The sequence below is a fragment of the Branchiostoma floridae genome, chromosome 12, assembly GCF_000003815.2.
Source record: "Branchiostoma floridae strain S238N-H82 chromosome 12, Bfl_VNyyK, whole genome shotgun sequence".
Lineage (NCBI taxonomy): Eukaryota > Metazoa > Chordata > Leptocardii > Amphioxiformes > Branchiostomatidae > Branchiostoma > Branchiostoma floridae.
In genome coordinates, this window is record NC_049990.1 from 4,981,913 (window position 1) to 5,006,193 (window position 24,281).

At 40.4% G+C, this 24,281-nt stretch overlaps 1 protein-coding gene across 1 annotated transcript; it reads right to left on the minus strand.

Annotated features, from left to right (window-relative positions):
• Positions 1 to 753: 753 nt before the first annotated feature.
• LOC118428054 (filamin-A-like) lies at positions 754 to 24,069 on the minus strand. The gene is made up of 21 exons (XM_035838016.1): positions 23,778 to 24,069; positions 16,058 to 16,207; positions 14,641 to 14,793; positions 13,953 to 14,030; positions 12,826 to 12,966; positions 12,086 to 12,259; positions 10,818 to 10,964; positions 10,481 to 10,564; positions 9,677 to 9,814; positions 9,029 to 9,202; positions 8,500 to 8,646; positions 8,037 to 8,159; positions 7,274 to 7,420; positions 6,826 to 6,930; positions 6,421 to 6,597; positions 5,918 to 6,028; positions 5,357 to 5,527; positions 4,801 to 4,950; positions 3,926 to 4,096; positions 3,078 to 3,234; positions 754 to 2,508 (listed from the first exon to the last, which is right to left on the minus strand). Exons 1-21 carry the CDS (start codon positions 23,794 to 23,796, stop codon positions 2,037 to 2,039), a joined length of 3,189 nt encoding a protein of 1,062 aa, XP_035693909.1. The 5' UTR covers positions 23,797 to 24,069; the 3' UTR covers positions 754 to 2,036.
• Positions 24,070 to 24,281: the final 212 nt, after the last annotated feature.

Sequence of the window (24,281 nt, forward strand, 5' to 3'; positions counted from 1 at the left end):
CAGTATCCTCACGTTGAACTCGTCTTGTCCTGCGGCGATGTCTGTGCGTGTCTGTCTTCGGGCAGGTTTGTCATGTTTCTCACGGTTTATGCAAATGTAAGAGATGATTTAAGACGGAAGACAAAGGCCTCAGTCTTCTCCTTCCCCAGCTGCGTGTAGATGTTATCAGTTCCCACGCTTCATAGCGAATACCTGGGGAAAAGGTAGCCGCCATAGCAGGCTCTCTGGGGCCTTTTTTTGGCTCATAATACACTTTTACTGGCCATTTTTTTTGTACTGGGTCGCTGATTGCCGGCCTTCGCTGATCTATTGGCCCCGCGACCTAGTACAAAAAGAAATGGCCAGCAAAAATGTATTATGAGCCAAAGAAGGCCCTAGAGAGGCTAGAGAAGAGGTGCTTGTACTATGCTACTACTAGCTATGATGGGGTGTCATTCAGGTAGCCACTGATTAGAACAGAGCTTCGGGCTAAGTGCATGAGAAAAGACGTGGAATTTTACCTCCCGGTCAAATGAAGCAATCTTGAGAATCTCTGGGGTAATACTGAAGAGGTATGTTTTTTTTAAATCTTTATTATATCACTGTAAACATGTAATGAATTAGCAAAACATATCTATGGTGAAAATTACCAACTTAATCCTGCTATTGTATATATAGAAAAGGAATAGGTGCTATTCATTCATTGATTATAACAAAGCTACGTGATATTTTAGCCTCATAATTAAAAAAAATCATACAAAGGCAACAGTTTCTAAAGCACAGGTTTAGTTTATTGACAACAGGTATGTTCATACAATGGGATAGGATATGAAAAATACATATGGTTGATTATATATCTAATATATTGACGTTAAATATGATGATAACTATGATGCGAAAATGTGATAAATGATAGAAAATGAAACGTATACAAGCAAAGCGACTACTTTGAAATGATTTTTATAATGAAGTTAATTAAATGATAAGATTTTGTTAGTCTTTTCATTTGGTGTACAGGTGATCATGTATACCATATATTTATGTACAAAAAGGCAACATGCAAAGTTGAATTTTGACCAATGAAAAAAAGATGGAAAATAACACCAAAGAAGTACTCATATTAAGTAATCTTATTAAAGGGATCATGAATTTTTTGGCTTTTTTTACATTCCAATAATAGTAGCTGCCTGCTCCCTTTAAAACACACATGTACAATATACAATGTGTAAAACTGTTAGGTTAGTTTCGGTAATGTTAGTTTGAAAATGCGCACCAATGTTTGACTTCTGTCGTAATACTGAAGAGCTATGGCTTTTCAATTTTCACAGTATTTCTAAAACATACCATCAACCAAATTACAAAACACATCTACGATGGCACTAAAGACAACCTACAATAGTATAGAAAACGAATAGGATAAAATCTACAAAACTAGATCGATGTATTTGCTGACGAAATGGTATGAAACTTAACCACTGGCCTTGAAAATGTACAGCAGTCATTCTATTGCTTTGGATACCCTTCAAAAGGCATTGTTAATCATTATAACCAGTTCAGTAGATGAAAAAAGTTCACCGATGTCTAAGAATTGTACTTCTTCTTCAATGTACAAGAGATATGATAAAGCTAGAAAATTACTTCTATTTCTACGGAGAATTAGTTTCATAACAAACTTCAGGTAGAAAGTTGAATTTGAATCGTTACAGATATCTCTCCATTGTATGTTACAGCAGAGTTTAATTTTCTTCAAAAAAAAGGAAATTCGCACCCAGTCTTCGACATTTCCAAACAGAAACACCTTTTAAATTTTCTGGTTTCTAAAGAATTTCAACTCTGTCAAAAGCTTCATTATCAACGTCGATGAAGGTAATAAGATACGCCCAAAAGCAGTTACTCGAGCAACTGGATATGATTTAGTCCATGTCACAGACGAAAAACAACGGACGTTGTTCGGAACGTCTGACCATTTCAAAAATTATATCCAGCTTCTTGAGCAACTGGCTTTTTTTGCGTAGTACTTCTTTATCAACGCAGTTGATTTTGCTGACACGTATGGTTTAGAAACGGCGCGGTCCATTAGGGATACCATTGACAGGGTAGTACGACTCCACAGACGACATCCTTCGGGCGGGTATTCTATCCGGTAACGCCTGTTTCGGCACGACGTAGTTACTGGACAAGACCTGGGGATGGACCGGGGCGGAATTATACTGGATGATCTTATCCCCGTGGGGCCTGGCGGGGTTTTGATCGGGGACTAGAGCTAGACGATAATCCGAACCACTTCTGGGTACAAACTCGGGAACACCTCGAGGGACGTAGTCAGGAACGGGGTAGTCATACATGATTGTTTGGTCGAGGGGGAACGCCATCCGGCCGCCGATTTGGTTGGGAACGGGTCTGCCGACGGATAGGACCGGGGACTGAGGCTCGACGTAGGTGAGGGGGTTGGCAGCCAGGGGGCCTTCGTACACAAGGTTGGAGGGCCGCGTCCTCTGCTGGGGCTGGGGTGGTGGCTGCGGCGGTGGACTGTCGGGGGAAAATGGTAAAAAAATAATGTTAATCTGATGTCAGCAGTGCTAAAAGGTACAACCATACTACATACATAAGCCAATCCATGCTTGTTATGGTTTACAAACTTATATCTCCTTATAAAATGCTTCAAGGACGATTTTATTACCTTTATCTGGGTTTATTGTTGATATTTTGTGTTGCTATGGCCCAATGGCGGCAAAAAGCAAAACAAAATAAAACAATAAGTTATGATTTAAAGAACTTCCTCACTCTAAAACAAGAATGGCCTTATCTTTGTTTGACTAAAGTAACGCTGAGGTATTGCAAAACAGATCACGGTCAACTGCCTTCGATCAAGCCAACAGAAATATTTCCTAGATGTACAAATCTTTTGAAAGCTTGTGACTATACATTCATCTCGTCCTTAACTGAAGTTTTCGTTCAGCAGTTTTTTTTTTCAGCAAAAGTCTATTCTCAACGATAGAACCCTTCAATCTGACATCCAAGGTAAACCTTTCCATCGTCTTAATACTGTAGTAAGGTACTTCATATTAAGTATCAAGAAAAAATGAAAATATTCTTACGTGTCATCTAGGACCCTGACGTGGAAGGGGCTTCCCGGAACGTGCACGTCTGACCACTTCACCTCGACGTCGTAGTCTCCGGGAATGTGGGGGGTGTACACCACCCGCACGGTGCGCTCTACGTCATTCAGGACGTCTGACGTCATCCGGAATGCATCTGTACAGGAAGAAGGATTAAAACCAGTCTAAGTTTCTTGGATTTTAAAACGCCTAGCAATGAGTCACCATCACCATCATTATTCTTTGCGTTATTCTTTAAGACTAGTATGAAATGTTATCAGTACAGCATTATGTTGATTGAGGGAGTTGTCCATGATATTGCCTATCAAATCGTTCAATAGATGATTACAGTACTTGGGATTGGGATGCTTTGCAGCCAACTCTTACCACGCCTATCTTACTGTCGACGGATGGGGGTATTGCAAACTGATAGCTGAAGCCGGGCGTGCCGGGTTAACGCCCATATGTACACATTAAGATACATTTCACATCATTTTTGCTTTACACGAAAGTACCCAGTATATAACGAAATATAACATGGAAGCATATGACAGTCATATCAAAAACATAGCTTGAATGCATTCTTTTCTAATTCAAGCTATATAATATCCTACTGTCAGGTTGTTTGCTGTATATTATTGATGAATTTTCACTCTTGTAGGGTGAAGGCCAAACATGACAAAGAAAATTAAACGGATGAATAGATACTCTTGATTACATTGAGTGCAATGCACTGAAACTAATGTACCGATAAATGACCTGTATGCCTGTGATTTTAAATATACTTTTGGATATATCTGAAATACCTGCTTGTACAGCAAAGCAGATCATTCATAATGTCAAGATACCTTTCTGTGGCCCTTCGATCCGTACTTTAAGCTGTCCCGGTCCAGCCTCTCTAGTGTCACACAGGAACGTCCCGTCGAAATTTGAAAACTTGCCGTCGGTGAGACCCGGTCCGAACACCTTCACCTTGCTGGGGTCCGGAGGCTTGTCTATGTTGATTTCAAATGGGCTCCCTGGAAAGAATGGATAAGTGATAAGATAAGAGCTTTATGTTGTTTGTTTGGCAGTTTAAAACAACTGAATTACAAAAATCGACAGAAACTGTGCTGCATTGCAAACGTTGACATCTAAATCATTTATGCATTATACGTTCGAGAATTAACAGATTGATAAGAATATAAAAAGACTATTGACTGAATACGATGAGTAAATGTGCAAGCTAGTGAGTGAGAATGAGAGAGAGAGAGAGAGAGAGAGAGAGTAAGAGTTAGTGAGTGAGTGAGTGAGTGAGTGAGTGGGTGAGTGATCGAGTGAGTGAGTGAGTAGTGAAAGAGAATTAAGGAGTGAGTGAGTGAGTGAGTGAGAGTGATTATGACTTGATGAGTGAGGGATAAATAAACGAACGAAACAATGCTATGACTTACATAGTGAACCAGTAATACATATATACTTAAAAGACCGAAAGTCCAACAATGTTCAGATACCATGATTAAACGAATAAGCACTGTTGCTTTCTAGACGATGATTTTCCAAGATGATACCAAGAAAACACATGCAATACAGCACAGTGATAGATGATATCGTGATCGTGAAGCTATGATGTATAAAGGAAGTTGGTTAGATACCACATTGTTGGTTGAATCAACGGTAAGATTGCTATTTCCACCGTTAAGACAAGCAATAAACAACGATATGTCAGACAAGACCATCTCCATACCTGGTACGTGCTGCCCGTTACATTTGATGTGCAGCTTGTGCAATCCCGTCTCCTTCGGCCGCATGGACACATTGATGGTCTTGTTGGCGTTCTCGGAGAGCGACACGTCTGCGTTCCTGGTCGGCCCCACGCATTTGGCTGTCAATTTGCCTGTGATACGAAAACGAAAACTATGTAATTAAAACCATGATCCATAAGTATCTTTATGATCTAAATATAAAGAGAAAATATTGATTATACAGAAGGCCCTTTTCCAACGTGATAACCAGGGGGAAACAATTGGACAATGGTAAACAGAAAAACCAAAACATGATTTGTTACAACTCATACTCTCTACTACCTGCATGTCTTTCCAATGAAGAGAAAGCATTGCCAGAGAAGGTACCCTTTCTGTAAAGTTTTCCAAGCCGATGACCAGGGAAAATCTACTGTTTATTCAATAGATTTGTAAGATTTATTTTGTACCTCTATCTATTTTTTTGTTTGTTTATAGACTACCATAGGAAAGTCACTGTGCTTTTTATTGATATGTTAGTCAATAACTAAATCTTCTCACCAGATCCAGCCTTCCTGGGGTCCAGGATGCCCTTGACCGTCTGTCCCAGTTCGCCCTTTTTGGCCCCGGTGTAGGCGATCTGGTTGGCGTCGGCGGCCTGGGTGATCTTCACATCAAACGGTGAACCCCTCACTTCCTTGTCTGACCACAGCACGTTCAGCTTGTAGTGACCTACATGGAAGAGAAAAGGAACATGGTTAAGGTCTCTACAAGGAATCTTAAGCTCATCGATCCGTACAAAAATGTGGTTATGAAGAGACCAAAACTCTCTTAGCACTGACTTTGATAATAATATTCCCATAATTTTATAAATGATAAATCGCACCTACGTATCTTTAGGCCTAAGCAATCATTCCTTTGCATACTTTAGGTAATAGTTAAGTGAATACTGTTTTTTTGTTTGTTTAACACTCTGAAAAGATATCTTAAATGCTATTATGTCTTTACCAACTGAGCTTTAACACGGCATTTTATGCCAGAGCTAAACGAAAAGAAACAGCCAATAATTCGAAATATCTAGAAACCGTGCATTTCTGTGTCGATTGTAAAGCAACGCCTTACCTGGTTCAGCTGGACAGTACAGCGCCCTGTAGCTGTTCTTTCTCCTGGGGTCAGGCACCAAGGTCACGTCCAGGTTCCCTCTGGATCCGATAAGTTTACTCTCAGGGTTACCTGCATGGTGCAAGGTACAGTTAGGCCACAATGACTAAGATGTAGTTGTTGTTAATGTACCAGAGACATGTTACTAAGTTTACACCTTAGCTAGTATTTAGTATTTAGACATCAGGCAAAAGTTAGTGTAAAAGATATATCCTCCATATATTCTTTTATCACTTCGTCGTATGAGCCTCTCGCTGCTACTAGGACCCAAAAAATGCTGTGCCAGGGCAGGCATTCGTACAAGCAACTTTTACTGCTATGCACCAATTCATGACAACAGTTGTTAACCTCCAAACAGTTGTATCGGGGGCAAAGATAGTCCTATGGATACTGCCTTTGCCAGCGACATATCTGCTTGGAGATTAAATACAGTTATTATCGTGACATGTATGTACGCTACACACCATTTCCTGCTTCAGAGCCATCTATCAGGAACTCTGCCACCTCGTCCACCTTGGCCTCCTTCAGGCCCTTGCCGCTGACCTGGACTCTCCTGGCGTCTATCTTCGGCCCTGCATCCCCGTACAGGGGAGAGTCCGTGATGTGGTGCTCCGACCAGAACACGGAGATGGAATGTTCTCCTGAAATGGGAAAATATCTGAATTAAGAAACGGTAGATGTTTCAATGCAACATAACAATTGTGTTTTCTGTATTTGTGTGCCGGTAGTCCAACAAAATATTTACATCTCGTGTCACATGATAACGATAAGTAAGATAGATTTAGGAAAATTTCCTTGATCTTATATCTTGAAATAGTTATTCTAATATACAGCTCATTTGACAGAAAAACAACAGAGAGAGGAAATACCTATTTCTTCAGGTGTGAAAGTGACGTCATGGCGGTCCCCTGCTCTCCTCTCCACATCAGCAGGAATTTCTCTGTTCGGACCGACAACCCGCGCTGTCATCTTTCCTGCAGACACAAGCAAGACACAATAGCAAGACTCTTACTGTGCTTGAATGTTCATTTGTGTTATTAGAAATCATTCTGAAGCAAAATCTAACTGTAAGGTTTCAGAAACAGTGGACTTCTCAATCCTTTACAAAACCTTAAAAAAGCTTTTTTCATTGCAACATAAAAGCACATAACATGATGGCGACACACTCAAGCTCAACACGCTTACTTCCGTGTCATCATCAGAAACAAATTGAGTGTATAAAAGAACATTGAAGCAAATACAGAAGCAAAGCACATAACAAAAATAATATCGAGTAAAACCACGTATCAAAATCACTAAATTACAGCTCATTCTTACCAGGTCCCGCTCCGTTCGCATCCACAGGAAGAGTGTACATATCGTCCACCATGAGCGGGATCCTGCCGTGGTCGTTCTTCAGGCTGTTGGCTCCGCCCACTATGTGCACTTTGGAGGGGTTACAGATGATGGGGTGGAACGGGCTACCTGTAGTCATCAACATGCACATTCGTAAATGACTTTATAATGCAATAAAAATCACAACATAGATGTTTAAGATGCATGAGAATTAAGTGGAATTCGTACGACATTATATTTCTCGGTTTGGTGTTGCCCATACGCAATCAGTAACTGGAAATTTCCAGTTACAACATATTGTACTTGGCTATCTGGACGAAAATACATATCCTTTAGAGATATTGATAACGGAGATATGTGTTTAGCAATGAGCCTGAGCTAATGTGGTCTTTTTATTAAGAATGTTTGTAATTGATACGCAATTCAGACATGTACATTGACTGCCATGTATCTACAAATAAACTATTCATTCAATGTGTGTACCGATTTTTCCCGTATGGTCACTCTCCCTACAATGTTTAGATAGAATAAAAACTAAATGTGTTTGAGGTAGTTGAGCAAATATACCCTTACTACTTTCTTAAAGCTATCTCAAAGTTGAAAAATGACGAAAGTACTTCATCTATCTATTGGTCATTTTGAAGATAGTAGGGACTCGTCCTTCAGTCGTGTGACTGGTTCCCAAGGGAGCCCAACATGGAACACAAAAAGCAAAAAGATAACAATGATATAAAAGTGACTTCACCTTCTACATCCTTGCCGGCGTGTGCCAGGTTGATGTCGTACTTGCCGACCTCCATGGGTACATACGTCACGACGTGCTGGTTACCCTTGGTGTCAACCGTGTAGGTGGCAGGGTACCTAGGACCTGTCAATCAAACAGTCACGTGATGAAACGTCATCAATATATATGCTAGTAGTGTGATAGAAATAACTGATGTAATACACGTTCGCTTGCACTCATTGGCTGTAACCAGCTTCCTTATGATTGTTATAAATGAAATGTAATTATACTAGCTTGATTGTTTTAGCCATGTACATTGTCAAAGATACATACGATTGTCGTTGAAGAAAGTAGTTGCATTTTTAACATTCGTTGATGGGTGTTGAAAATATCTACTATTCCTTTTATCCTTGGAAGCGCAGCAAGTCTTAAGGATGCAATAAATGGAGACAAATGAAGCGTTCAATGTACACATGATACATACCTTGAATCGCAACTTCCAGTGGTCCAGTTTTACAGTTGGTCGTGTCCACCACGAACTCAGAGGACTTCCCCTCTATCCCCTTCAGCAGACCCAGCCCCATGGCTCTGGGCTTACCCGGAGGGTTCACTTCCGCCGGAAATGGGCTGCCTGTGATTGGGGACGAGAGATTGGGTCTCAATAAGTAAGATCCGACGAACTAACAGCAATTCGTTTGAAAGGACAACCATATAAAGTATTGACTTTGTATACCTCATTTTAGCGCTCAATATATATATATATACCATGGTAGTGCAACTGGAAACGAATGGATATTTAAAAAAGGTTCTAGAAGTATTAACAAGACCGAAAGGCACAGCTAAAACCAAAGAAATGACAAAAGGAGAAGAGAAAGATGTTAAAGACTTGTTGTCAATCGCGAGGGCTGTAAAATGTGTCAGTGCCTGCCTCAGGGCAAAAAATACAGCACAGACGCTCATTCATACACATTTTCATCGGTTGAAGCTTTCAGAATCTGAAAATTCTTTCTTACCTGGCACGACATCCCCGTTGTAGGCCAGTGACACCTCGTGAGTCTCAGCCTCCTGAGGGATGAACTTGACGGTGTGGTACCCAGGACCCATCTCCTCAACTGTGCTGTGCACGCGGCGGTGGTGACACGTGACCTCTGACGTCAGGGTACCCTCTCCAGCCCTCGTCGTGTTCACTGTAGAGGTAGGTCAGTTTGAGTTTGAGTTTGTTTAGATCCACAATTAGCCCTACAAGAGGCTACTCTTCCTGTGGTCTACACTTAAGTATATAGTTTTTAAATGTAGTTTTAAAAAAGAGTGATACAAATGAGCGATGATATCTATTTGAGACTATAAAGCAACTTTTAACATACTCACATACATTCTAAATACAAAATTTAAGATTGTGTAAACACTAATATGCCACTGCTCACGTCGCTATCTTATTAAGAACATAGCTGAGAAGTTGGCAAATCATTTTTATCAAAGAATTATTAGTACCGGGTGATGCTGATAGAAAAAGTACCATCTTAAGAAGTACAAGGCAACGTATCTACAAACTAAATCAATAATACATTTAACCTGTATCAAGACCGTGGGCGCAGAATAAAAGAAGGAGAACCTGAACGTTTGGAAAATAAGGAAAACAAAGATGCACACAGTTGACATACCGTTAAAGGCGGTCTCCGCGTCGATCTCTCCCATGGGGATCCGCCCCACCTCCACCTTCCTGGCGTCGTACACCTGGCAGACGAACGGGCTGCCCTGCACCTGGTTCTTACCGTACGTCACCACGACGTTATGGGGACCTGGGGGACAAGAAGGATTGAAAACGTCATGACTATAACCTCAGCATTTCAAGCAATGCTTTATTTTTCTGCAGAAAGGAATCCCTAGATAATGGTACGTCACAAATACGTCATGAGGACCTGTGGGGCAAGAATAATTGAAAGCTTCATGACTATAAGCTCCGCATTTCAAGCAATGCTTTCTTATTATCTATAAAGGAATGCCTAGATAATGGTAGGTTATGGGGACCTGTAGGAGGAAGGGAATCGAGTTAGCATTGATTGTTGACTTCAGTTAAGCTTGGCGACAAAGACCAAGTCTAGAAGTTGAAAAACGTACTGGAGGTCAGGTTGCTATTGTGTCATCCAATTGGCCAAGGATAGCATTCTGCCAAACCCAATGCGAATCAACCAAGAAGAATTGAAAACATCATGACTATAAGCTCCACATTTCAAGCAATGCTGTCTTTTTCTCCATAATGGAATGCCTAGATTAATGAAAGGTTTTTAGCATATCCTGTACATTTTCTGAAGGAGGAGGTAAAGATGCAGCAGCCCACCTAGCACGTTTTCTGAGTGTTCACATGTACAAATTTAAACTCTCACTTCAGCTTGAAGAATGAAGTTAGAATAGCACTCTAAGTCTATGTAGTTTGTAGTGCATCATTTCAGATGCTTACTACTCACCGACATCTTCAGGGATGTATTCCCCGGTGTAGACACCAGAACCCTTTAGCTTTGAAGGGACTGTCTTCATTGTTGGGTCCAAAACTGCACAAATTGCACAAACTATGTTGGAATTCATCTTAAAAATCTGGGTATGACTTCATCAAATCATTATCAATGAATGCAAACGTATTGTGCTCAGTTAAGCTACAGGCATCACTACATACAAAAACTGGAAGATAATGGCATGCATTTTTTTCGATCTTCATCTAACCTTGATACATCTTCGACCTAAGCTGTTTTCTCAAGATTTCAAGGAAAATTTTGGTAGTTGTATGTGGTAATTGTTGTCCCTTACCCGACACCAACAGCTCGACCTGATCGCCCCCTGCCCTAGTCGTGTCCACGTTGAACGACGCCACGTTACCGACAGGTACACGTTTGACGCCGTCACCGTACACGCTCACCTGGCGGCCATCGATGACGTTACACCTGAACGGGTTACCTGTATCAAACAAGATAAAGAGCATGTTTTATCAGTCTGCCATTCACCTTATTATGCAAGTGAAGAGGTAAGCACATCCACAGCCGTCTTCATTTGTGCCAACGGTGTCATATTCGTGCATGCTTAGCTCTTGCTCTAGGAAGTCCAAATAATTCCTGCAATTCTTCGTAACAAATTTTCTCATTGCAATGCAGAGGGACCATGTCACAGAACTACGCTACCTAGTTGGTTTTGTAGGCTTTGGGGTTGTATTCTAGAGGGTAACACTTGTCGGGGTGGGTTAGGGATATCTAACATACAGGAAATGCAGATATCTCTACTTTTTGCACACCATTACTAACACAACACCATAGACTAGCTCATCTACATCTAAGTACACCACAGGTCACAGAGGTCATTCGTCACCTGTCTTTGTCCATCCCCCAACGAATCGAAAAGCTCAATAGATAGATAGATAAGACATTATGTTAGAATGGCAAAGATATTTGTAGGTTTTCTATTCTATTGCTACCTGTGTTTTCTGGAAAAGGACCCAACAAGAAAAGCTCAGTCTACGTACTAGATAGGTCCTACAGTACGTCTAATAAATACGGTGAGTTCAACTGAATAGTTTTGTATGTTCTACAAATATATACGCGATGATATAAACATCTAGACTGGTTGCAGAAATAGCTATTTGTAGTTTGTCTTTCATTGCATATTAATGGTATTGGTCCTTTGTTTTTTATCTTTGACTTCGTGAAAACTCAATCTTTTACTTCTTCTTTTTCCATCCCAGCTACTTGTAACCAAATAGCCTCCCATTGCCGACTGTTGAATTACCTAGGTCAGACAGACGATTACATAGAATCCCCTGTGATTACTAAATGGCTGTGCATTACTTGTCTATCCCAGTGACTTGATTACTTGTAATAATGTAAGCCTCTAGTTGACTCTTTCATAATCTGGAAAGCAACATCTATAGTTAAGAGACAGAAGAGTATTTTGAATACCCCGAGACTAGGATATTGTTGTGAATTACTTGTCTATCCAATGACTTGATTACTTGTAGCAATGTAGGCCTATTTATAATAAGGAAAGCAACATTCTTAGCTATTAGACAGACGAGTAGTAAGAATCACCAGGGACGAGGATGTCGTTGTGTTTGACGAAGATCTCGTGCGGCCGGCCCTCCTGTGGGGTGAACCTGAGCAGGTACCGGTCCTTGTCTGTAGACTGGAGGTAACACGGCACCTCCTTACGGGCACAGGCTACCGCCGCAGACAGGGTGCCCTTCCCGGCTTTGGTGGCATCGACTGGTGGGAGAGAGAAAAATATACCGTCAAATCTACACACCACTCCATGACCAAGAACATGTAATTTCACTGGAGACAGGATTCTTACGGCTTGTGTCAATATATGGGACCACCAAGAGTAATTACATTGGTCAGGTTGTCTGTACAGGTTGGCCATTGTTAAGATGTTTTGAATCATTTTGCAACCCTATCATTTTTTTTGTATCATTTTTCCATCTTTGTGTCTACCTACCTAGAGAATAGGACAGGTCGAGGGACAAGATAAGTGTTTCGGCATCGTTTTTAAAGTTGTTAGATTCTAATGAAATGTTTAATATATCCATAGTTTCAATATTAATAACAAACCGACAAACAATATTAATAAACAACGGTAAGTTCGTGGCAATATTACATTATATGTGTTTTGTGAATGGGAGAATTTGGGTCGTTGTTGACAGGTAAAGCATTTCAACGGTTGCAGTCACGCTATCTAACCTTATCGACTACGATAATCACAGGGTCTGGTAAATTGATGACGGAACGGATTTATGTGCACGCGAGTGGTTCTAAACAGTGACGTCACTCACTCGGCACGGCAACCTCCTGTCCGATGTCTACCGGGTCATCGATCGGGCCGACTCGCACTGCGCTTGCGTCGAACACGTAAGCGGTGAAAGGGCTGCCGGGAACGGGGTCACCAGAGAAGTTGATGGTAATCGTGTGGGGTCCTGGGAAGGAGAGAGAAAATTGTAATATGTGCACTAGGAAAAGAAATATTATAATAACTGATGGAACAGTTGAAATTCGTCCACTCCAGACTAAGTGTAGCTATAATGACACAGATAACCATATAACATTTCATGCAGTTGTCATTGAGTAGTGTCACAAACAGTTAATATATAGTTTTAGATTTTAGATCTGGGGATTTGTTTAGAGAGATAGCCTTTCAGATGTTTACATGTATTTCGTTAAGTCATGAGATAAATGTTCCGAAATAATATTTCTTGTCTGGAAAGAACTACCAGCTATGACAAGAGCGGGCATGTATTTAACTCTTTTTATATCTTACTATTTCATGTACAATACTTAGAATACTAGTATTGTCATTCTATCATGTCAAATTTCACTTGTATATATTATCCTTGTCTCCGTCAGCAAGGCTAGCCTTTTGTAATAGCCACAGGCTTAGTTGGGCAGACCTGGCTGTGCGCGCCAATACATAAGAATAGCCAAATAAAATAATTTTTTCAAAACGGCGTCATCAAGCAATCTGTTTCCTGACATACTCCAGATACCAGATAGCATGGGTATCATCCGGAATGTAGTTCGCTCCAGCGTTTATCATACACTATATACAGCTGCAGTCGCTTCTAGCTCTGACATTTATCAAACACTACACAATCGCTTCTCTTATGTTCTCTGGGTAGCAGAAGCGAACATAATAATAATCTTTATTGCAAACTCATGCAAACAATTGCAAGAATACATGAAAGTACAATGATGGTAAGGGCACTGAATGGTATGCAATAACAAAGTGGACATTAAGTGAAATAGGGGTCATCAACTAGATAGACACTTCTTATCTAAAATGAGTGCTATTGGGTTTGATTTCTTTTCTGTATGCAGTGGAGGATAAAATAGGAGCAAACTACTGCCCAGATGATACCCAGGCTAGAAATGCACGCGTTGACCTGACAAATCGGGCGATACGTACCCACTTCAGACGGTATGTAGGAGCAGTCATAAACACCGGACCCTGTGACCTTACATGGTATCGCCTGTAGAGTGGGACCTGTGGAAGACAAAAGACGACATTGTACCGCTGTGCCCATAAAACGTAAACCCCAGAGGGTACAACAAGCAGCGGGGATAATTACACGATACTCTTCACACGTCAACTTCTGGACAGACATGATCAAAGAAACGATTCATGTGTCATAAATTAGATTTGTTCCTTAGAATTGCTAGATATCTTCAGCTGTGGTTCAGCTGTTTGTATGTTCATTGAGTTGCCACTCATTGTATCCTTTATAATTATCGTGCAATGAAGTTCTATGTGTTAATGCTCTTTCTTCCTCGCTTATAGACTGCTTAGTGTGTTTCTAGTCAACACAGTCTGAAATAAATGCATGCTTTTATAATGGCCTGATTGCAAATTCATGCTAGATGGCCAATTGCAAACGAAGCAAGCCAATGTAATAAATGCAACGTGTGTATACCTCACAGAAAAGTCTATAAATACCTAACTAGTTTAAAGATTAATTAAGTATGCCAGATCTATTTCTACATAAGCTATCTGAAAGGCTTGATTTATTTTCTTTGATTTATTATCTTATACACTAATGTTACATAAAATAGATCTATTCCTGATTGATTGATGTGATATTGGTTATTTTTCTTACTTGTAATGTTGATGCCGAGGATCCCGCCCTGCCCGGCTCGTGAAGTGTCCACCGTGAAGTCTGTGACATTGTCTACGGGCAGGAGTCCACTCAGCCCCCGCCCCTGGGCCGTCACCTGTCCGCCGTCAATCACCTTCACAACGAACGGGTTACCTGCGGAACACATGCCAAAAATTAGCGTCACGTAAACCACGCGTTGTCAGTTTGTTTAATGTAAACATTAAACTACTCTCTTAGATGACACTTTGTGGTCATCTCAAAATTCCAGAGCAAGCAAGCAAAGTAAACATACCATTGAAGCTTTAGCGTGTATGACTTTCCAACAATACAACTTACAAAACAATTGGGTATGTAAATCAACGATAAGATATCCCCATCACTTATCGTTAAACGTTCTGAGGATGGGGAAAATGTATGGTACAGCAAATCATGTATAAAGCTTTTGTGTCTATTTATGCCAGGTGTACATCGTTTGATATAATGTTATTTTGATTTATCATTATAAACAACAAATCTAGTTGACCATGCCCCCAATAAGAAGCCTAAAAGTAACAGACCTTGGGACAATACATTCCCCAACCCCTACCCAACAATTTGTCCGGCGGATATTACAGCTTCACACCTCGCACAATTACATTCAGTGAACTCGATAAGTGGCCAGGATATATGCATGCCCTGCGGTTGTCGTCACTTTTACAGTTCACGTCACACAGACTTCAGACGATTAGACTCTGGGTCAAAGCATTCCGACTATGTGCACGCACGCTACCGTCTGGTCGATAAACACTCTGTTTACTAACAACATACCAATTATATGGTATATGGCGATGCTGAGTTACTTTATATATGTCGAAAGTTCGCTTTAGTTGAGACTTAAAATGTCTGCGATATCGTCAGATTAACGCTAGAATATAAATGAAAGTAGGTTGTATAACATTCCATTTGAGGTCAAATTCTTTTCATTGTGACATTGCATTGTTGGCGATCGATAAAGTCTTCACTGTCCTTGTTGGTCTATCAGATGTTGCACTTTTTTTTGTTCTTCGTTTTTTTTCTCAAACAGAAGGCAAATCTTGTAAGAATTATACATTGCTATTTTTTCTATAACATGTAACTTTTGTGCTTTTCTTCTATTTCAATATTTAAGAAGCGCAAAAAATAAGTAACAGTTGGTTGAAGAGACCTGGACGAACAAACATACAGACAGACGAACGAACGAACAAAAGAACGAAGCAAAATTGATTAGTGTCAATTGTTATCTAAACCAAATGAAATGTGCATATATTATAAATGTCAAGATTTGCAAAGAAATTGGTTATGAAATTAAGGCAACCATTGAACCTTAAACGGAGACAAACAAAGGTAAACAAACAAACAAACAAACAAAAACAAGTACCTCCGACATGATTAGACCTACCGCCCACATCTTGGTCCCCGAACTGCACGTCGATGTTGTGAGGTGTGGGAGCGTTTGGAACAAATGTCAGTAAATATTTCCCATCACCCGCCTTGGTCAGCCGGCTAGGAACCGGGCCGCTCGGACCATTCATCGTTATTAGAGGGTCCCCTATAGAGAGGATTGGTGGTGTTAGTGTGGTTTAGAGATGAAAGTGTAGAAGGAATTGAGTTAGTGTTTTACATGACGTGTACAATGTACACAAAAGCAACCTGGAACCTGGAAAATTGAAAGTTATGATAATTCTAGAGCCCGTTTTCTTGTTAACAGACATTATTATGAAAATTATGAGCCACAACCACTGATTGTTAAAGTTTATGGACACAAATAAACAACGAAGAAGCTAATGTTGTCTTCATTTTTGTGACGTAATGTATCATAGATGTGTAGAAGTTGGCATTCTTACTTCAATAGATTACCAATTCAATAGATTACATTTTCAATTTCATTGTATTTCTTTTACATCAAGATGTATAAATATCTCATTATCATGAACAATTCTTGTGAATGTGTTTTATCCATCTACACACCAATAGGATAGCACAGCTAATATTCCTTGTAATCTACCATGAATAAATGTTGTGAAGTATGACTGCTGTGAAGTATTACAAAAGGAACAATAACCAGTCTACTACTCTTAGGGAATGTTGGTAGCCATGTGTGATAATCGTGCGACCTTCAACTGCGTTTATTTAATAGGGACACCTCCATGTCAGTATGGATGGTTGAAGGACGAGACAAAGGACAGTCTTTACTGATAATGGCCACCTTTGTACCTGTATCTGTGTGTAGATACTAGTAATTGTATGAGTGAGGCCCGGAACTGAGTACAGTTTGATATGCTGACAATGACCCCCCTTTGCCTGTGCGTTGGTACATACATGGCTGAAGGACGAAACAATGGACAGTGTTTACTGATCATAATTGCCACCTTTGTACCTGTATCTGTACCTGTACCTGTGTGTAGATACTGGTAATTGTATGAGTAAGGACTGGAACTGAGTACAATTTAATATGCTAACAATGACCAACCCCCCACCCCCTGGCCTGTGCGTAGGTAAATATACGGCTCAGAAGGACGAGACACAAGACAGTCTTTACTGATAATGGCCACTTATACCTGTACCTGCATCTGTTTGTAGATACTAGTAATTGTATGAGTGAGGCCCGGAACTGAGTACAGTTTTAAACTTTATGGTGATAATGACCCACTTTTATAACCTGTGTGTAGGTACATATATGGATGAAGGACGAAACTAAATACAGCTTATACTGATTATGACCACCCTCTGTCATTTTGCCTATACCTGTATGTAGATAAATGTACAGACAGACATGAGTACAGTTTATGCTGCTGATGGCCACAACTGTGCCTCTATGTGTATGACAGACAATCTTTATTGACACGACAAAAGTACAGCGACTTTCGTAAGGTCTACATGTATAAAAACTACTTACAGTACAACTAAACACACATACATGGATATCTATAGGCATGAATGAGTAAGGACTGGAACATCTTAAGACATATGTGGCTGAAGGACGAAACTAAGTACTGATAATGGAACCCTCGACTTTATGTAGTTACACATATGGCTGAGGGACCAAACTAAATACAGTTGTATACTGATAATGGCCACCCCTTTGCCTGTGCATGCGCATGTGGTTGAATGAAGACAAAGTAAAACTCATACTTGTACTAGTAATGGTTATATTTGTACCTGTATTTAGTTACATGTATGGCTGAAGGACAAAACTAAATACAGCTTATACTGATAATGAACTGTGGGTAGGTGAATTTGTGGCTGATTGCAGACAAAGTACAACTCATACTTATACCAGTAATGGTCACCCTGTACCTGCATGTAGTTACATTACTGGCTGAAGGATGAAACCAAGTACAACCTATTCTGATAATGACTACCCCTGCACCTGTAATAGGCTGTATATAAGTATACATGTGAGTGAGGAACGGAACTGAGTAATACTAGTATACTGGAAATGGCCACCCACTGGTAGACACAACAGACTATCTGTTCGGCTTTCTCTGGGGTGTGAAATCAACAGGTAATCATTTGGACATCAGACGGCAAAGATGACATCTTCCGCACAATGACATCTTTGTTGTGCAGTGTTTGAGGCATACCTTGCCCTAGCTCGCCCAGTTTTTACAGTGGCTACCTATACGTACAGCATTCATACAGTTAGAGTCACTGTGCACAGCTCATTTGCTCTTTTCTTTTTGCAAAATTCAATTCAACACAGTTTGTGTACGTGTACATACTTGCTATAAATGGTAACCCCTGTTCATTTACAAAGACTGAATGTCCAAAACCATTATCTGGTTATATGATTACGAATTGGAGTTGATCTTATACTAGATACAAAAAATACTTATGGTCATATATAAATTGTTTCAAACTGAGGTGTGGGTGAATCTACTGCTTTATGATAAAGTTCTGATTACAAAACTCGGAAGTTTCTCAACACATCTGTCACCTGGACACTCAGACAAAGTAAGCATCTTGGACAGAAAAAGACTAGAAGAAACTATCACACCAGGGACTCACAATTACCCATCAGCAGAGATGGGGTGTCATATAGATTTCCTGAAACTTATGAACCACTGTACATCGAGCCACGTGTACCATCTGCATAACGTGGCATGTCAGAAGCAGTGGCTTGTCTATTCCTTGGCAAAGACTGGAGTTGGACAGTCAAAAATTTGGATGAAACAAATTTTTGTGTTAGAAATTACAGTTCAACATTGATTCAGAAGTTATAATACGCATGTAGACATAGAGTCCCCTTCCCTATGAACAGCTGCTGTGAATTACTCTAGAGGTAGAATGAGGTGAATAGCCTTGAGAACATCTTCCAAAGGAATCCACCCACCACACCACACCCTAAATCCTTAAATACGTTGGAAAACACAAAAGACATCTGGGCGTTGGTCAAATGATCAATCACAAATGAACTGTATATTTCCTTGGAATCTACGCCCAACGAAGGGCAAAACTGGAGACATCTGCATCTTGTGGCTGTTTGTCAATGATTCCGTCCCATTGCCTCTGATACCAGATCATATCTGTATCTGCATCTATTATGGGATAGTCTGAGCCTGGGCTCAACTCTGTCCACGCGAGTGCTCCGTTTATCTGTGGTCACACACTGTGACGCAGATCTACAACTGATCTCCCTAATACAATAATCCTGCGTGTGCTGTAGACTCTGTCAATGCACCTTTCACCCTTAGGAAATGGCGTAATGCTCGTCATAACAAGCATGTACCATATGGTAGAACCGAAAGTTAGTATAGTGAGAGAGTAGACAGTATACGAATTTTACTTTACGCACTGGTGGCACTTGTGCTTTAAAAATTAGTTGGCAAACCTCGTGCCCATGGCCAGTCCTGCTGAAGTGTAAGCTGGTAGCACACAATCACCAGAACGCATCTGCCCGCGAAGCCATCCAAATTTCAGTGTCATTGCGCACTGTGGCAATTACTCTACACAGGACGTCCCTGAGGAGATATACTATAAATCTAAATCGTTCTCCGATTAAAGATAGGCATTCCATCTTTATATTTTCCCACATGAATAACACGTCTTTAATAATATAAGTAAATGCATGCAAACCTAGTCCAATATGAACGACCGAAATTATCCATATAGACAAGAACGGGGATTGCACTAGAAATATCTACTTTCTATTGAAAAATGCACAACTTCCAATAATCCATAGGATATTTACTATGCCCAACAAAATGACCAAGGTAAGTCCACTGCATATACAGGATGCCCTATAACAATAGCAGGTATATTTAGCATGAGCTCTCGGCTTACACCCCGCCTACAGGTGAGATCGTTATCTAAACGGTATTAACCTCTGACATAATCACGTACTAATCATGGCCTTTTCTTCAGCACAAATTACTTCCTAACGATGATCTTTTAAGCCGTTTAGTCTTCGCTTACGCAACAGGAAAATAAGTACACACGAGAAGGCCAAACTTAATCAACGTGACTCCGACATACTTCAGATCATGGATCAAAGTTGACATTTCAGATTCCAAAGCTGATCTCGACTCGCATGGCCCTAAGCTATTGATTGTCGGCCAAGGTTCCAAATTGTGAACAATCTTCAGAGCTCTTTGCACAAAAATAGTTTGCCCCAATCTACAGAACTTTCTGGAACGTTATAGTCACTCACTCCAAAACTCCCTTCATGAATTTACAGTATACTGATGACCATCACTGCAGAAGGTCTATCTGGCCATTGTGGCCATTTGGTGGTTCCTCAAGCTGTTTTTATTTCACTGACACAAGGATGAAGAACCCTATCTATAGTGACCATTTTCTACGGTGACTACTTTTAGTGGTCACTATATAGACAGGGTTGACCGTGCCTTGGTTTTGTTGGGTTACCATTACTTGACCACAGAGGCACGAGGGATTGTCAACTAAAGTTCAACATCCAGCGCCATTGACGAATAAAATCATCGACAACTTGATAAGAAACCAGTAGCTGATGTTACTTTTATATTGTTGGTTCCAAGGGGTAGATGGAACATATCCTGTGCGTTTTGTTGTTTCCTGTCGTAACCTATGTCATCTTTATTCTGCCTCTAAGTCAAAATCACAAGGCTAAACGATAAATCTATCATAACGTCATTGCCACGTCACGCTAACCACATTCAAATTCGGCAGGACATTTACGTATAATTGGTACTTAGAATATCACGTTTCTTACGGCGTTCTTTCTCAATTTTCGTGGTGATCTTGTACATCGACGTTGACCTATCTGCTGTTGTACAGTCAAACTTCAACAAGTGACCACCTCTGCATAAGGACCACCAGGCCATTGTCACCATTTTATCCCTAATTTGATTTTCCATTAGATAATTTTGCCATTGACACAACATTATGAATTCTGTCTACACATGCTATATCCCATTGGTCCTCTTGGTGGTCATTCTTTAGCTCTGCAGGTTTGACTTTATTCCAGTTTTTGCCCACTATATGACATTGTACCAATTATCGACCGAAACCCAGTTTTTCCAGGTCATAAGAATATTTACATAATATAATTTTCCTTACATATTTTTGGAAAACGCTTGAAATGACGACTTTATACTGTGATCATGATAAGTTGTCTTTTAACAGTCTGTCTGCATGTTAACACTTGACTCTTCCCCTGTCAGTGGTGATATATCAAAGAGTGGGTGGCACCTTACCAGGGGTGAGGCTTCATCTGATTCACCAACACCGCAATTAGAGAGATGAAATTCCTCTGCACTGCCATTGTTGGCGACATCATGTCGACTGAATAATTTAGAAGGCACAAAAAGGTGGGTCTTCACCGTAAGTTCTTATCGTATATACATCCGTTAAGCGTTAGAAGAGGAGCCACCGAAGCCAAATCTGAGGTTAAAGACACCGTTTGTGATAAAATTTAATTAGAGAGAACAGACGGTATCACTACAGAGGCATCGGATGTTCACCCGCACATAATTAGTAAACAAAATATTTGAGGGGTGAAAGGTCACTTCCCTTGGGGATGGAATAAAGGTGTTTAATGGCCGAATCCCGGCAATTTACGTTCCATTCTATCCCCGGAATGCTTTGGTGATATAAAGAACATACTTACTGGTTGAATCATGCTCGTATTTCAGCCAAAATGTTACAAAAGTTCAAAGAGTTGGCCATTACGAGAAGAAAACATCCCCGCGAATTAATGACATGTTTCTTGAGCGGAGAACAAGTTATTGGTCTGCCCAGAGGGCTTCGACTGGGCAAACCTGTTCGCTCATTACTACTTAGAAATAACGCACGGTTGAGTGGCACAACAAATATGGCTATGATATGCATCAAATATGTGGAGAGAGAAACATATCATATAGCAGCATCTATAACTGCAAATGTCACGGTGCTTGCTTTTGACAAGTGACAGCATCTCTGCTTTGTATCTTCAAAGGTGTGGACATAGTGTTACTACTGATCATACATGGATATCAGTCCATTCATATAGCTTCGCGACTATTGAAAACACTTTGTGAGAAACATACGCGCCAACAAAAAACTCAAAAGCCGCGCAAAAAAAGCTAAGAGGAAAAGTAAACAAACACTGAGATCTCTGTCGCTGCACCTGCTTTAACACCTTATGAAGCGGATGGGTTGGCTTTAACTGCACACAACACAACGCTATGCCTCAGTGGTTAACAAGTACACTGTAAATGTTGCTTTGCTGACCATCTGAATGTAAAAAGACAACACCAACAACCTTTGCCATGCTGGTATTATTTGTTCCCTTATGATCTAAATGTAGGCAGTATTTAGTCGATGAAGGTTAGATATTATCCAGGTAGTGCAATACACCAATAACAGTACTGTTGCTCATTCACAAGCAACTGGTATGGATAGATTGCAAACGTTGTTTTGGATTAAACCAGTATTTGCTTGGCTGTTTATAAAACCATCCTTTTGCGTGTGCAACTGTTTTCCTATGTATAATTAGTACTGTATCATAAACATTACATCAATAAGCTCGTGGCTACAGTAGTACAACCCATTTACAATATTTGATGTTGCATTTCAAATGATGGAAAATAATGTCTGAATTGAAAGGATGAGTTCTACCAATACTTGTAGGGCTTACGGACTGTTGAATTTTTTGGATAACAAAAATTAATGATTAGTATAATTTACTAACATCAATAATAAACCTGATAGTTATTCTACGACTTATATCACTATCTGTTGCAGAGATAGGCGTGTTGTTGTTAGCTCTTGTAGTACCATACTACTGTTCGTTATTAAGTGTTCTGATGTAGAAAATTACAACTTAGCACGGACAGAAGTCTTATAGACTATTCAGCCAATATAATAGTCTTAAATAAGACACACCCTAACTCGGGACTTCAATTGCCTGACTGGGTGTGTTTCCTTGTATCATTTATGTAACCAAATGCGCCTGGTTGCAAGATGTGAGAGCTGCTAGTAATGCAAACACAAAATTTTGTTAGATGAAAAAACATTTTCATTTTAGTTAAGCGGTTGCTTTGTAGAATAATTACTGCTTTTAAAGATACCACAAAAATGCACTAATTCACATGTGGTACGTACGAATCCAGGAGTGCAGACCTGCCACCTATTAATTGAACTGGCGATTATGCGTCGTGTCATACCGAGTTTATGTAAGAAATGCTGAAGGCCTGGTCACTATGAGTGACATATTGAGCACGCCAACACGCAAGCTCTTGTATTATATGTAAACAATACAGCTGAGAATGTCAATGAATCATATTCGTATACAGGTCATTGTATATCATAGGCACATAAGATGTAGAATCGTAATGATATTTGCCGTGATGTGTATAGAAACAGCACAAAAAAGACTCAAACTCCACACATACTTGAGTTCCCCTCCCCCTGCATGATTAGCAATGCCGTGTGGTTGAGTACATATGAATGGGAATAAAGCTATCCGCTCGCTGGAATGCCGTTTGACGGGTTGTCTGCGTGCGTTCGGATGACACATCTGCCCGATACTCGTTAAAAAAAACCTTTCGTTTTTACTTGTGTGACAGAGTTTAATCTTATTTTGCCTACAAAACCATGTCTCCGTCTTAGTAATATAAAGACATAAGTTCTAAGACGTAAGAGTGTATCTTAAAACCCACCTTGTATGGAAGAAGACATCCTTCAGGGTAGAGCTGTTGGGTGACCTCCGCGCTCCGTCCCACAAAAACACCGACACTTCTCTCGCTAGCGTCGGCCGCCCTTCACCCTTCTCTCTCAGATATTTTTTTCTGATACGAAAGTCAATACTGTCCACTGTCCTACTAAGATGTTCTCAGACAATACGCTAAGAAACGATGGCACCGACGCCCATGGAAGCGCGAAGACCTGTCCTCCGTAGATAAAGCCTAATGCTACAAATTCTACCCAGCCATCTGATCCTCTCGCACAGGTAGCCTTTACTGTCACCGCCTGCTCTCGCGAGACGCTGCGAGATGTTCGAAGCTCGGGGGTCGACTCGGGAGGTCACGGAAATGTCAAAAGAATCACTTTTGATCGCTTCCCTGCCATAACTTATTAATTACTGCCCAGTGAATACAGTGTGGGCTATCACCACGGCCTTGAACACTCTAGTAACCTGATGTTGATTGTGCTACATTGCTAGA

Coding starts and splice junctions, on each gene's coding strand:
- LOC118428054 (XM_035838016.1), bottom strand. Junction 12,260..12,825: donor ACAGGAGGTTGCCGTGCCGA/GTGAGTGACGTC, acceptor CTCTCCCACCAG/TCGATGCCACCAAAGCCGGG. Junction 2,509..3,077: donor GTCAGGGTCCTAGATGACAC/GTAAGAATATTT, acceptor TTCCCCCGACAG/TCCACCGCCGCAGCCACCAC.